Source organism: Capra hircus, chromosome 9 (assembly GCF_001704415.2).
Source record: "Capra hircus breed San Clemente chromosome 9, ASM170441v1, whole genome shotgun sequence".
NCBI lineage: Eukaryota > Metazoa > Chordata > Mammalia > Artiodactyla > Bovidae > Capra > Capra hircus.
The window spans coordinates 83,811,946-83,827,917 of NC_030816.1; the positions used below are offsets into that span (position 1 = coordinate 83,811,946).

General features: G+C 43.4%; 1 protein-coding gene across 2 annotated transcripts in view; it reads left to right on the forward strand.

The window, feature by feature from the left end:
* The window catches only part of SLC22A3 (solute carrier family 22 member 3), a 99,747-nt gene that overhangs the window by 32,573 nt on the left and 51,202 nt on the right, over nt 1-15,972 (forward strand). For both annotated transcript variants that reach the window (XM_018053439.1, XM_018053438.1), the window contains exons 2-5: nt 7,857-7,960; nt 10,198-10,352; nt 11,969-12,137; nt 12,986-13,103. In XM_018053439.1, coding sequence (XP_017908928.1) covers nt 7,857-7,960; nt 10,198-10,352; nt 11,969-12,137; nt 12,986-13,103 — 546 coding nt within the window. The remainder of the gene's footprint in view (nt 1-7,856; nt 7,961-10,197; nt 10,353-11,968; nt 12,138-12,985; nt 13,104-15,972) is intronic.

The window sequence follows — 15,972 nt, forward strand, 5'->3', positions numbered from 1 at the left end:
GGGTATTTAATCTCTCGAGCGTTATACTGAGTACTTTAGATATATTATCTGATAGTGACAGCATCAGTCCAGTTCTCACGCTCATTTTATAGACAGGGACCCAGAGAGGTTAAAGACGTTAAGAAGTATTTTCCTGGTGGCTCGGTGGTGGAGAATCCACCTGCCAATGCAGGAACCACAGGTTTGATCCTGGATCCAGGAAGATCCCACATGCCAGAGTAACTAAGCCCACGCACGGCAACTACTGAGCCTGTGCTCTGGAACTCCAGAGCCACAACTCTGAGCTCACGCGCAGCCACTTCTGAGGCCTGTGAGCCCTAGAGCCGGTGCTCCACAACAAAAGAAGCCACTGCAGGGAGAAGCATGCCCACCACAGCTCGAGAGCGGCCCCTGCTCCCCACGACTGGAGGAAAGCCATGCGGCAGCAGAGACCCGGCACCGCCAAAAATAAAAATAAATCAATTTATATTTTTTAAAAAGACATTAAGAAAATTGCCAAGGGACACAAAGTTAGGAGGGGTTCGATCAGGACTCCTGGGCTGACTCCAGAGCTGCGGCGCGTCTGTTCTTGAGTCTGTAGAGATTCAGAGCCAGTCAGCTTTGTCTTGTCCTCAGATGGTCTCAGTTCTTTAGAGAAATCGTAAACATTTTCGGATGAGTAATTGCTTGTCTTCGCTACAAAGAAATAAAACAGGTTGAACGTCTAAGGTTTGGAGGTGAGTCATGAAGGTCTTAATAAATAATGAGGCATGACTATTATCCGAGTAAATTTAGCTTTCTCCTTTCTTCCAGTTTCGCAAGCTCAGATAGAAAGCCGTGCATTTAAAGGCCATCTCTCCATGCTATTTCCAAGTTTGTTTGCTTGACTATATGTGAAAATGAATGTTGCTCAGTCATGTCTGACTCTTTGTGACCCCATGGACTACACAGTCCGTGGAATTTTCTAGGCCAGAATACTGGAGTGGGTAGCCTTTCCCTTCTCCAGGGGATCTTCCTGACCCAGGAATCGAACCAGGGTCTCCTGCACTGTAGGCGAATTCTTTACCAGCTGAGTTACTGGGGAAGCTTCTATAAATATGAAAGTGTGACTATTATTGACCTTGGAGAGTGGCTGTAGGACAAGTGACACTCTGTAAACCTGGCATCACACAGCGGTGCCACTTTACACCGGTCATCGCCTGTTCTAGGCGACTGTTGCAGACTCTTGGGTTTCTTGTCTCTCGGTCTTGCTCTCCTCTCCCTGGAATCTTGTCCTGTCCTGGGGTTAGGGCTTCCACTCTGGGCCTTTCCATTTGCAACCTTCCAGAGTCTTCCTCTATCCTTTAGATCTTTCTCCTCCTTTGTTATGAGCGCTCTTAATGCCTCTGGTTTTCTGAGTAAGAAACTCTGTCCCATTGCCCCCTGCCCCACTGGGGGCATAGACACAGGTGGTCATTCAGCTTTAAGTCTGAGCCTGCCACCTTCTCTCCTGCAGGCAGATATGGACCTCATTGGCACGTGTGCTTCGGTCCCTGTGCCTAGGTTGCCCATCGCCCTGCTCAAACACCCTTCTTTCCCCTTTGTTTCCCTTCTAGATGCAGCTCATTATTGAAGGCTTTGTTTATGTCCCACTTTCTCCATGAATCTGATTGCTCTGGATTCCCACCAGTCATGTCTTTCACTGAAGCCCTCTTGCATTTAGTCAGGCCCATTCAGTTTAAATCTCAATTGCCCTGTGTTTGCTTCCCATAAGCTACCCTGGCTCCTGGTGGCTCAGTGGTAAAGAATCTTCCTGCCAATTCAGGAGACCCAGGTTTGATCCCTGGATTGGGAAGATCCCTGGAGAAGGTAATGGCAACCCACTCTAGTATTCTTGCTGGGAAATCCCATGGACAGAGGAGCCTGGTGGGCTCCAGTCCATGGGCTCTCAAAAGAGTCAAACATAACTTAGCGACTAAACAACAGCTCTGAGCCATGTAATAAGCTCCCCATGGAGGCAGAAATGAAGCCTGAGCTGGTATTCCTCCTGGCCTCATCTGTGGGATGCCAACACACCACTAGAAGCTTTAAATACTTATGATCAGTTTCCATACCTGCAGCTCATTATGACGGCTCACACAGATCAGAAAAGCAGGAAAATTTTGGTATACCCTAATAATACCCAAATAATGCTATCAGATCATTTAAAGAAATTTTCATTAAAACTAGGACGAATAATGACATGCTTCCCCCTCGTGGAGATCCAACCCAAATGATTTTCCTTGTGATTGCAGTGTTTTAAAAATATCTATTTGTTTGGCGGCTCCAGGTCTTAGTTGCATCATATGGAATCCTTGGTCTTTGTTGCAGCATGCAGGATCTTTTTAGTTGCCACGTGCAAGCTCTTATTTGCAGCGTGTGGGATCTAGTTCCCTAACCAGGGGTCAAACCCAGGACTTCTACACTGGGAGTGTGGCGTCTTAACCACAAGATCACCAGGGAAGTCCCTATGATTACAGTATTTTAAACCATTAATAGGCTCTGTGATGGCAGCTTGTTGATCAGAAATGAAATCCATCCATGGGATCAATGTGTGACTGGCTGGTGCTAAATGTAGCCAGAGGCACCCCACACCTGGTGGGCAAACCAAGGGTGTACATGATGTTGATAACACTGATGAAGTTTGTCGGCTGTTGATTTCTAACTGAGAGCTGATGAGGAATGGCTCAATTTACAACACATCCTGAGAAAATCAAAGCAGAGGCACTCGGAGCTTATCATTCAATTCCAGCGACTTCTCTTTCTCCCACAACAATACGGAGAATGAATACTGAGTTTCATGGGCGTGGCTGGAGTCAAATACTGTGATGTCCTCTCAACTTAGACTCTCTTGTGTGAGAATTTGTTCAGCACATCTAGGGAAAAGTCCAGCTCTCCCTCCTGTTCATCCTGCTCTAGGCAATGCAGCGGATTTTTCAGCTACATGGAAGGTCCTCAACACAGACTTTTCTAATGTCTGAATCTCAGTCTTATCTGGTTGCCAGACATTGGGCAGGAGAAAGTATGATGTGTTGCGGACAAGTCCAGGCCCTCGCCACCCAAATATTTCAGTTTCTTCCCCAGGGAGTGAGTCTTTGAAACTGATGTTGAGACTTTGAAATACTTGCTTGGTGGAGGATGGAGGGGGGCGCTCCTCTCACACTAGGAATAAGGCGGGCGTCACTCCCTGTGGCTTCAGGAGCAGGCAAGCCCCCTCCTCCTGAACTCCTGCCTTTTGCATCCTTGCGTTATTTTCACCTTACTTCCTCCCTTTGACCTTTGTGTATTGAAGACATTCTGTTGCCCTGGTTCTGAGGATAATTTAGACATCAAAACTTGAGCGTATATCTGACAATGACCTGATTCAGCACTTTATCATTACAACTCAAGTTGACATAATGTCTGTTTGGATTTTAACATCTAGGAAAAGCTAAGAAAAGCACTTGGTTGGAAGCCCTTTGAAATGATCTAATTAGGCTAGAGTTGTGCTTTCTGCAAATGAAATGATGAGATCCTTCCAGAATTCCATAAACAGTTGCTTGAATCCTTATCTGATTGACTTTCTGCTCATGCCAAGGGGAGTAATTTTCCTTGTGTAGAGATGAGTTGAAATTTAAATAAAAGTTACTTTAAAGGAAAATTAACAGGATGGGTACAATGGATTTATGAGCATTTAAAAATAATTTAAAATGTGTACAGTTATAAAAAAGGAGATGCTTCACTTGTTCTTGGTAGACTGCCTTAGGACAGACATAAATGTTTGTGTCTTTGATTCAGTTAGTTCTGACAAGAGATGGGTTTTAGGTCTCTCTGGAAACTACAACAACATTTTAGTACCTTTTTTTCAGGAAAAGGTCCTTAGCCTATAACATTCATTGGCTTCAGTGCCTGCCAACCTCTCTTTAGGCACAAAAACGTCTCAGACCCAGAGCTGTTTGGGCAGCAGACAGCGAGCTCATAACTAATTATGATGCGCCCGCCCCAGGAGACAAGAGTCTGCCTCCCAACTGCGCGAGCAAGAGTCAAAACCAAGCCCTTCAGTCTTGTGACTGCAGTGTCTGTTCCCTGCACTGAAAACCTGTGTGTGTGTGTGTGTGTATGTGTGTGTGTGTATGTGTGTGTACACGTGCGCTCTCACGCACAGGCATTTCTTTCCAGGTGTGTAATTTGTTTAAATTAATTTACTTTAGGCTGTTGAAGGGTTTCCCTTGTACCTCAGGTGTTAAAGAATCTGCCTGCAGTGCAGGAGACCCGGGTTCGATCCCTGGGTGGAAAGATGCCCTGGAGAAGGAAATGGCAACCCACTCCAGTATCCTTGTCTGGAAAATCTCATGGACAGAGAAGCCTGGTGGTCTGCGGTCCATGGGGTCGCAAAGAGTTGGCCATGACCGAGCAACTATTACACACACACACACGCTTTTGAAAGATAGCAGACTCTCAGTCATAAAAAAAGAAAGAAACAAAGAAAGAAACCAGGTATATAAAGCAGGAAGGGGTTAAAAAAAAAAAGATGTAGATTTTAGCTGTTTTGGAAAAGCCAGAAAAGCAAGGAGGGGACAGCTCCTGCAGACGCCCTGCCGTGCTCCACAGCATCTCAGAGCCTGGGGGTCCTTTCGCTTCGCCCCCATGGAGCCAGGGAGTGATTAGAAGCGCTGGGCGTGCAGTCACTCAGCTGTGTCTGACTCTTTGAGACCCCATGGGCTGTAGCCCACCAGGCTCCTTTGTCCATGGGAGGCTCCTTTGTCCATGGGAGGCTCCAGGCAAGAATGCTGCAGTGGGCTGCACGCCCTCCTCCAGGGGGTCTAGTACTGCTGGTGGTCCTCGCTACAGTCGGAGGCAGTGCTGCCGCCACCGCCTCCCTCCTCCTGCTCACCCTGCACCAGCGCCCCCTACTGGCAGAACCTAACCGGGCCCTGCTGGCCCAGGATTCTGAGAATGGTAGTTTGCACTCCCCCAACAGAGAATGCTGCAGTCCACCGGGTCGGACACGACTGAGCGACTTCACTTTCGCTTTTCACTTTCATGCATTGGAGAAGGAAATGGCAACCCACTCCAGTGTTCTTGCCTGGAGAATCCCGGGGGATGGGGGAGCCTGGTGGGCTGCCGATGGGGTCGCACAGAGTCGGACACAACTGAAGCGACTTAGCAGCAGCAGCAGCAGCAACAGAGGATGAGATGGTCGGATCACCAACTCCATGGACACGAGTCTGAGCAGGTCTGGGAGTTGGTGATGGACGGGGAAGCCTGGCATGCTCCAGTCCTTGGGGTCGCAGAGTCGGACACAACTGAGCGACTGAACTGAACTGAACATCTGTAATACAGAGCAGAGCATAGAAGATGCTCCATATGTGATCCAGATGGTATCATAGTGCTTTAGAAATTAAGTTATCATAGCACATTAACCACTTAAACACTTAAATTAATTTTATTGTCGTAGGAAATATGGAAAAAAACTCTTTTTTTGGTAGCTCCTCTTATGGGGGAGTTAAAAATGTCATCAATTTTATATTAAAGAATGTTTTTTGTGTATTTAAAAAGTATTTAGGGGCATCTTAATTCACACAATTCAAAAGGAGCTAAATATGTTCATTAAAAGGCTTACTCTTGCTGGGCCTCACTGGGTCATACTGGAGAAACATTCCTATATATACGGCTAATCCAGGAGTCTGAAGCTCAGCTGGAGGAAGCAGCTTCTACTGTTCAGGAGTTTATATTTGACATTGGCTGATATCAGCATATTTTCTGAGTCAGAATGTTTTCTCTGGCAGTTAAATCTGCTGTTTTATTTCTGAGATTTTACATACTTTAATTCTAGTTGCATTCTTTACGTGCTTAATTCCAATGAGAAACTATTTCAGATGAATAATCACCTGCAAGCTTACTTAAAATGAAATTATTGTGCCTTGAAAAACCAGCACCTATATTAATGATAAATCCCTTTTAAGTTACAAGTACTATGCGTATATGTGTACTTTCTTACTTCTTTGGGGGCCTCCCTGGTGGCTCAGATGGTAAAGAATCCACCTGCAATGCAGGAGACCCGGGTTCAATCCCTGGGTTGGGAAGATCCCCTGGAAAAGGGAATGGCACGCCACTTCGATATTCTTGCCTGGAGAATTCCAGGGACAGAGGAGCTTGGCGGGCTATAACCCATGGGGTCGCAAAGAGTCAGACATGAGAATCTTACTTCTTTAGTCTCCATAAATCTTTTCAGTGGCTCTATGAAGTGGGCCAGCTACTACTGCCCCGAGTCTTCTTTTTCCCAGCTTCTTTTTTTTCCAGCCAAACTTAACCAGTTTAAGTGGTTAAAGTGCTATGATAACTTAGTTTCTAAAGCACTATGATGCCACCTGGACCACATATTGAACATCTTCTATGCATTGTTTGGTATTTCAGATGTTGGAGGGGTGCAAGCTACAACTCTTGGCTTCCAGCTTCTTCTTTTCAGCTATATTAGTCAACAGGTCATACATTAGCTGTGGGACCAAGACAAGAATTCAGGTTCTATAAATAAATATCGCAGTTTGCTTATGAATATGTATCTATAAGATCACTCACAATTCTTATCCCAATAACATTAATTTTCGTGTCACACTGCAGTCTAGAGCAGTGCTCTTCATGTTGGGGCCAGCATGCCATTTGCCCCAGGTGTGCAGAGATGGTCAGGTGGTGGGGCGTCTGGAGTCTTCAGAAGGAATCAGCTTTCAGAGCCTCGGCTCACACATGTCCAAAATGGATGTCTGAGGCTATGTAGTCGATGAGGATAAAGATCTTTTCTTAATGTTCTTCCCCTACCTCTCTCCCATCTTACTGTGATGTACTGACCTGGGGTTTTAAAACCTGTGGGGAACCAGTGGGACAATTTGGAATACTGGTAAGGAAGTAACTAGGAAAGAAAGCAAATGGCCTGAATGATTTGATTGAACACTTTTTTATAGGCCTGGTGGTTTCCATTTCTTTTCTGACAGCAAGACTGTGGGAGTCTTAAATGGCGTGTTGGTTAACAGCAAAGTTAGAAATGATTTTATTGATGGATTGTTCTGTGAATCTTGGCATTGAGAAGGAAGCAATAAGAACCGGGTAACAATCCTATAACAAAACTCTCCCTTTCCATTATTTTATTTATACAGATAAGTTTTCTTGGCATATACATTTGTAAAAATGAAAAATCAGGAATAGAATTGATGTTGAGCCCTAACTCATTCTGGTAATAAACAACCTGCAACCACAGACTACATGAGCTAGCTGGAAAACCCCAAGCTTTCTTAACCTTATTCTAGAAACGGGGACGTGCATTTCCAACTAAATCTTACTCCTGATAGGACTTGTTTTTCAAGATTCATCTTATCTTACGTGTTTATATCATGTTGTAAAAGTAACTAGAATGTAACCCAATCAGAAAAGATTCTAATATTTAGAAACATTGTCTCAGGACAAAAGTTAATTAAATGTCAATTTCTATACATAATACAAGATTTTCCATGTAAAATGTTAGGATATATCCATGTGTGGTTGAAACTAAGAATTCAAAGAGGGAAAAGATTGGGGTCAAATTTTAGACTCTTGCAGAACTTGTTTTCTCTGGATGATGGTAGGTGTCACATGGCTACAGTACTCTACTGAGTACAGTTGGGAGAATGGTTTTAAAATGTCAGCATTTATAGTGTACTGAAAATTAAATTGATGGCAGATAGTGAAACTGATAAAGAAGACACATATCACTGTAAAAGCACCTATGTGATACACTTAAGAGTTTTTATTTAAGGAGCAAGCGAGCAAAAATGTTTAAGGATACAGATCAGGTGTCTTGAGGAGGAGCATTGCCACGGGTCTCTAACGGGTTTTCTTCGTCTTCCCAGTTTGACCTCGTGTGTGTCAATGCTTGGATGCTGGATCTCACACAAGCCATCCTGAACCTGGGCTTCCTGGCCGGGGCGTTCACCTTGGGCTATGCAGCGGACAGGTAGGCGTGGGTAAGACAGCCACTTCACGTCTAGAAGATGATGTATACCTGCGCAGAGGGAGATGTTTCGTGTTAATGCTTTCTATGTTTGGAAAAGAGTCTTCATGCCCCCACTCATGATACTGAACAGTCTTCCAGTTGAAAACTTTGCAAAAAGAGTTTTCCAAAAACCATGAAAAGAATTTTATCTCTTATTGAACATCCATCAGTATAAGCCAGTTAATGGCAGACACACTTATTCAAGACAGTCATTCTCTGTTCAAAATGTTTCAGACATTATTGTTGGTTATTGTATTCCCGTGTAACTACTCATTTATCTCAATTCTAACTATGAAAATGCTTGTGGTGTTTAAGAGAGAGACAGGAAAGCTCTGGCCCTTGGCCTTATGTGGCTTACTGTCTGACACTTGCTAGCATGTCTGTAGGTAGAATCAGAAGGAGAAAGGGACAGAAAGAAGCCAAAATTGTCACCCCAGCCCAGGAGGGTCTCTTACAGAGCTGCCGACATCAATTAATTAGTGAAGTCCAACAAAATGCCCCAAATCCTGTAGGCGATTGGTCACTGTTTGACCAGACCAGGACTTCAAAGTGGGTGGAACCTTTGGTTTCTGCTCTTTCCTCTTCTTTTTCTCGAGCTGTCCCCCAGCCCTCCTCAACATGAGATGTCTCCCTAATCCTCTGGGCCTGGTGCTGTTCCCCCTCTCTTATCTGTGTCTTTCCTGCTTTCGCTTCCAGCCTTTTCAATTCATCGTCCCTTCCTTAATCCTCTCCCATCCCCCACATCACTCTCTCTCCTAGGTGCTGCCATTGAGTTTGATTTATAGGATTTCAATGTGTATTTCTTTCATTTTGTTGTTTCTCTTTCTAATTTAAACATTAGGTTTTGCTGCTGTGTGTTTCTCTTTTACAGTCAGTAAAGGTATCTTCAAACTACAGTAAATCAGCTACTGGGGGGAGGTGGGCTTTTCCTACTTGCATTCCAGGAGGGGCTGGGCACCTGACCTCAGAGATGACCTGGTGCTCCGGGGAGGAAGACAGAGTCTCGCATATTCCTTTGCCCTGCCTAAGGGCTGACCGTCTTTCAACTCCTTCAATCTCATAGTCTTGAAGGAAAGGACAAGAAACAATGGAGTAGGTCACCTATCTGTAAGGGGCTTCCCAGGTGGCTCAGTGATCAAGAATCTGCCTGCCAATGCAAGAGATGCAGGTTTGATCCCTGTTCAAGATCCCCTGGAGGAGGCAACCCACTCCAGTATTCTTGCTTGGTAAATCCCATGGACAGAGGAGCCTGGTGGGTTATAGTCCGTGGAGTTTCAAAGAGTCAGACGTGACTTAGTGACTGAGCAAGCAGACATCCAAATTCCTGGCCCATCCTAGGTACCTCTTATATTTATGGAAATATTATTCTATATCCAGGGCATTTCTAATCCAAGGTTTGAAAATGGTGCTTAAATGAAAAGCCAGTGCATACACTAATGGCAGATACCTGGATGTTCGAAAGCAGGACTCTAGCTTCCTTTTCCCTGCCTCCCTTTCTGACCTGCAGTGTACTTGCCTGGGAAATCCCTGGACAGAGGAGCCTGGCGGGCTACCGTCTGCAGGGTCACAAAAGAGTCACACACGATTTAGCAATTAGACAACAACATATCTTTGAGAGGACAGTAGGAAAGGCAGAGAGTGAATTTAAAACCCTAGGTAAACCGAGACCACTTTTATCTCCCCTGTGAAGCAAGAAACTGTGTGAATTTGATGGAAATTTCTCCAGAAATTCACCCCAAGTTGCATGACTGGCTTATGGTTGAGCCAAGATGGAAGGCCAGGCCTCTTGGCCATCATGACCATTTCCGCTTCTTTCTGTGCCTTTCTCTGACTCCACCCACAGAAATGCTAGGAAGCGTCCCAGCTGCCACCAGGGAGATCGAATGGAAGAATGCGTTGTGGATGAGGACACGGAGAGACAGAGAAGCTTATCTCTTTTTGAAACTGCAGTCCCAAAGGATGCATTCTGTGCTTTAAATTTCATCATGTCATTTCAGAGGCATATGTTTTTATTTGCCCTGGTTTTGCTATAAAGCAAAACGTAGCACTTTCCGTAATCCTTGACATGGTGATCAGGAAATTCTAGGGGACAAAAGTTCTGCACTTGAAGTTCTTTTCACATCACTTACAATGACAGTCTTCTCATCGTATCGGAAAAAATGTTTAAGGTAATCTCTTCCTCTCTGATTCTCTAAAAGGTACGGCCGAATAGTCATTTACTTGCTATCCTGTTTCGGTGTTGGCGTCACTGGTGTCGTGGTGGCCTTTGCTCCCAATTTCCCCGTGTTTGTGATCTTCCGCTTCCTACAAGGCGTGTTTGGAAAGGGGACATGGATGACCTGCTACGTGATCGGTAAGACCTGGCTTCGTCTTCTAGTCTGTTTGAGAATCAGGGTCTGGGGGTGAGAAGTGCCACTGCTCAGCCTTCCTCCAGCAAGTCTGGGGACACTTCAATCCTACCGCAGTGGTTACTGCTGCAACATAGGAGGGTGAGAGACAAGCCGCTGAGTCTTTAGAAATTAAAATTCCCACCATTGTATTTGGTATATATTATGTATATATTTGAAAACCTAATATGAAATGTCACAAAAAGCTGGGGTGAACCACTTTCTGGCACTTTCTGGTCATACTGTTGTCACAGCTTGCTTGCTTTGCTTTCTTTTCTCTTTTTATCATTTATTTTTGGCTGCACTGGGTTTGCGTTGCTGCGCACGGGCCTCTCTTGAGTTGCGGCACACATCTTCTGTTCATGGTGCTTCTCTTGTCGCAGAGCGTGGGCTGCAGGGAGCTTGGGCTTCAGAAGTTGCAGCACGTGGACTCAGTAGTTACAGCTCGTGGGTTGCAGGGCGCAGGCTCAGAAGTTGCGGCACCTGGACTTAGTTGATCCATGGCATGGGGGATCTTTCCAGATCAGGGATTGAACCGGTGTCCCCTGTATTGGCAGGCAGATTCTTAACCCCTGGAGCACCAGGGAAGCCCTTGCTTTGCTTTCTCAGAGATTATTTCAGTAGTTCCTTGAAACATTTTAAAAGCATTTTCCATATATTTCTATGACACAGTGTGAGCTAACATTGCCATGCTCTCAAACATTATCCCTTTGATTCTATTCCTTCCACACAACTGGAGCACTTTTTACCACCCAGGAGATACGACCTGAATACGAGAGCTCCATTTGTAAACCTTTGCTATCTTCTATACCCAGAAAGATGGGCTTCTGACTGTAAAGGGAAGAAAAACTTCTCTTTGTTCCTTGCTCCTGTTACTGGAGAAGGTCCTGGCTGTTCTCTTTCCAGTCGTGTCTGGGATGGGCACTTTCTCAGTCACAGTGGACTTGTGACCAGGGAAACGTGAAGCCTTTTCTTGGATTATCGCTCCAGACCTGTGGGCTTCCACTGTCTTCTGTTACTGCTGGACGATCCCTCCTTGGGGTGCCCACTTTGGGGATCTTTCAGATCTTTTTCGTGGGGCCCTACTGGTTGATGGCTGGCATAGGCGGGGTAACTGCTATGAAGTGTTTTTAAGGAAGCCTCAGTCTTGGTGAGTTTTCCTAGTTGTGCTCTTAGGACAGCAGTAAGGGAGCATACCCCAGGATGATCAGAATGGGATTAGGGGCAGATAGAAACCAATAGATTCCATGTGCAAAGCAGGAGCTGCAAGAGACGCGGGTTCAATCCCTGGATTGGGACGATCCCCTGGAGAAGGACATGGCAACCCACTTCAGTACTCTTGCCTGGGAAATCCCGTGCACCGAGGAGCCTGGTGGGCTACTGTCCATGGGGGTGCAAAGAGTCAGACACAACTGTGTGACTGAGCATGCTCTGGGTTTGACCAGAGGGCTTGGGAGCACAGTAAACACTGCACAGTATCCTGGTGATACTGACGGGTGGATGTAACCGGTGTAATGTCTTTGTTTCTTTCTTTTAGAACTGATATTGAGCTTCCTTAACCTCTGTGTTTATTTTCCTTCAGTGACTGAAATAGTAGGTTCAAAGCAAAGAAGGATTGTGGGAATAGTGATTCAAATGTTCTTCACCCTTGGAATCATAATTCTTCCTGGAATTGCCTACTTTATCCCCAATTGGCAGGGGATCCAGCTAGCCATCACACTGCCCAACTTTCTGTTCCTCCTTTATTACTGGTAATTTGATTTTGGTCATTATCGAATTTATTCTTACTCAACAGACACTTAGAATGTGTGCTTCTAAACAAACATGGACATGAAGGCGATTACAGAGATGGCTAACATCTCCAGAAATGGGCTTTGAGAATTTCTAGAGAATTTTCAGAGGTTATTTATTGATTGATTTTTGACTAATTCTTATTATTAAATTATAAAATTCTGAAACACATTTAAAGTAGAGTATTAATTATATTTTATTATTTTGTAACATTTTTAGGAAAACTACAAGGCAACAGACTGTACCTGCCAGTATTTCAACATGCAATTTAAATGCAGTGAACAAGATTGCTTCTCTGTATATTTTACTAAACAAATTAGTGTTACTCAGGAATTCTCAGGGGAATGAGAAAATGTTAAGAGCCTCAGAAAAGTAAATTATCAGAAAATTATAGGTGTAGGCATTTGATTCTTGTTAGAGTGAACATATTTTAATTATTCCTCTAATTTAATTTTAATATATGAGCAAATCAATTTACATAAATTAGGTTCTTAACCTTTTCCTAAATGCTCATTAAATCCCAGTTCTTTTCTTCTATGTAATTGAGGACGTGTTTCTAACATAGCTTTCTTGCAAGAGCAGTGTAATATTGATTTATTTTGTCATGAGCAATGATTCAGTTGTCAAGTAAGCATTTTTTTCCTTCCACTATAAGCTTGCAAAGGTAATCTACATTTCAGAGAGCTAATTCTAAGCTCTCAAAATTTTCTAAATATGTATCTAATTGTAAGATCCATTTTGAATGAAACTCAAGTCATAAACTTTTGAAATTCACAAGCATAACTCAAAAAAGACTTCTTTTCATTAGGGTTGTTCCTGAATCTCCCCGCTGGCTGATTACTCGGAAGAAAGGAGATAAAGCCTTAAAAATTCTGAGGAGCATTGCCAAATGCAATGGGAAATACCTCTCGCCAAATTACTCAGAGGTAATTTTACATATTACTGGTAACAAGTATTGTTAAAGTGTGTGAATTAATTTCTCACGCACATATTATCAAACATTTGACTAATCATTGATAGTTTGACTTAAAAAATAAAACCCTTGGGAGGAATGATAGAAGAAATTGAGAGTAATAATAGTGTTATAGCTGAAGTGAATTGGTCATTTAGCCTGTATTTTAATAGTTATACCGAGTTACTAGATCTCATAGTAATTAACCATGCATCCACCTTAATTGCACAAACTATACAGATTTCCTTAACATTCAATTTTAATCTAAAGTTTTGTTTTTAAATTTAGTCTTGCAAATATTAGCTATGTCAAGCAGAGCTTGGACAAAGATGTAATGTTTCAGCCTTTAGACTACACATGCTAGGCAGTCTGCCCTCCCTCCCATCTTTCTGTCCATCCTTCCGTCCTTCCTTCCCTCAGCAGAGATGTTTTGGGTTCCTCTGTATCACTGCACTGAGATAAAAGTGAGGTGATGTATTAAAAGCTCATTCTTGGAAGATTCTCAATATGCTGTTGATACATAGATAGATAGATATATTTGAAGTAATGCCTGAATAATTAGAGTCACATCTAAAAAAAAGGATTTTGCTTTAGCTGCAAAGACTAAGTGGGTGCAGAATAACAGAGGGATCCCTATAAGAGAATATTTAAGAAGAATTTTTAATATTAATATTGCTAACATTGTTTTCTTTTGTAGCATCCAGTTTGTTTAGTTAGAAAAGTTCTGATAGAAGTGGGTTTTGTGGGTTTCATTGTCAGCTCCTTAGCTTTGTAGCTCCCTAGAGCCTGCCTGGTCAGGTGTATTTGGATTTCTGCCTTCTTTCACTCTTACGTTAAGTGGCAAGCAGTGGGCTCTGTGTTTGCAAAGGTTTCAACGGACCAGTTGTCACTGTTGGAAGCAGATTCATGATGAACTGGATTGGTCAAAAAGTTCACCTTACAGACAAACCCCAGGGAACTTGCTGGCCAACCCAATACCTTGGGGTTTGTTGTTTAGCTGCTCAGCCATGTCAGACTCTTTGAGACCTTACAGACTGTAACCCACCAGGCTCCTCTGTCCGTGGGATTTTCCAAGCAATAATACTGGAGTGGTTGCCATTTCCTTCTCCAGGGCATCTTCCTGACCCAGGGATCCACCTGTGGCTCCTGCATGGGCAGGTGGGTTCTCTACCACTGAGCCACCTGAGACACTCACCTTGAGGTTTCCAGATCATAAAATAAATGGTAAAGAGAAAACATGTCTGTTGACCATGAAGACTAGTTGATCCTTGTTATTGTTTGAGCACATTTCAGCTGTGCTTTTAGGGGGAAAGCCATCCTACTGCCTCTCAGTGGTAGTGGTCACCCAAGCTGTCGGGCTCCACAGCTGGATCAAATGTATGGTACTTTGTGCTCAGTTTTAGGGGCCAAATGAGTATTTTTGCTATTCATGCAATGAGTACAATGAAGGCATTGCGCATGTCGGCCCAGAGTGTAAGGTCTAAAGCAAAGTTTTAAGAGTATAGAAAAATAATATGTCCTCATGGCTTGTGAAAGGATGCTACATTAACCAGTCACGTCACGTGTTATCATGAGTCTTTTCAAGAGGCCCAGGGATGGTTCACAAGAACAGCTGCTGTTCCATGTCCTATGAGTGTCCAGCCCAATGCTCACTGACTCGCTTTGAGTTCATGAGCAGGATAGTGATCATTTCAGCAGGGAGATACTTAAAACGCGCTACATGGTTTTGATTGTGAAAGATCATGAACTGTGGGTTTGGTGACTTCCAAGACATTGGAACTCTACTTTTTGCAGTTAGATGATTTCCATTTAAAAGTCAGATTTGAATTAAACTTCAGTTTCTCTGGGGAATTTACTCCAGCATCCTGGCTACCAATGTAGGCTTAGGATGCTAGTTATACTGATCATGTTGGTTGATAAGCCTCTTTCGTCTTTTTAATCTGTAGGTTCACTTTTGTTTTTCTAGCAGCTTTGGGGGTGGAGAATGCTAGGGTTGAGATCTTTAGTTTACAGACCAGAGACTGAACCCAAGTCCCCTGCCTTGGAAGGCAGATTCTTAACCGCTGGCCCACCAGGGAAGTCCCTTGTTCTTTTCACATTGCTGAATTGGTTACCTACATTCTCAAAAAGTAATCAATACATTTTGGATTATGGGTTTTTTAAGCCTGCTTATGACCTCCTGGATTTATACATACTGTGTATGTTCGGTCTTTTGTTTTTGTTATTATCCTTATTGATGCTCAAATCGTCCCTGTCTTTGGACAGGTAAGGTCCATCCTCCTTGGTTCCTGAGTCTGTCTGCCGCACCTTTAGTAGTTTCGGAACGCTTCCTTGCTTGTTAGCATCATGAGATTTTCCAAGCTTGTCTTGTAAGCTCCAGTCTCATGCTTCTAATCACCTGCTTGTCAAGGGGGCTTCAATTTTTTAAACAAATGTCTTCAAACTGATCCTGTCCATCTCCAACCATTAAAAATTTTACAACATAAGCCAGAAGGCAAAGTATTATCTTTAAAAATAAAAGGAATTTTACATTTCAGTTTTAAATACCTTACTATAGCTGAATTCAGTCAAATTATAGGCCAAACCATCTTTTTTTTTAACTTTCAGAGATCTTAATGTTTCCACAAAGCGTGATAATATGCAAAATGTCTCTTTCATTACTCAAGAATACTGGATAATAGTGCAGACATTTGATTTGAACTCCAACACCAGCATCAAAGCAGGATTCCATTATATTTTTTGAGTTGGGGAGAATGCTGTCAGTTACTCACATTTTGGTGACTCAGATGATTGCTGTCCATGTCAATGTTAGGGTCACCTCAAAACCTCATGTTCACATAATC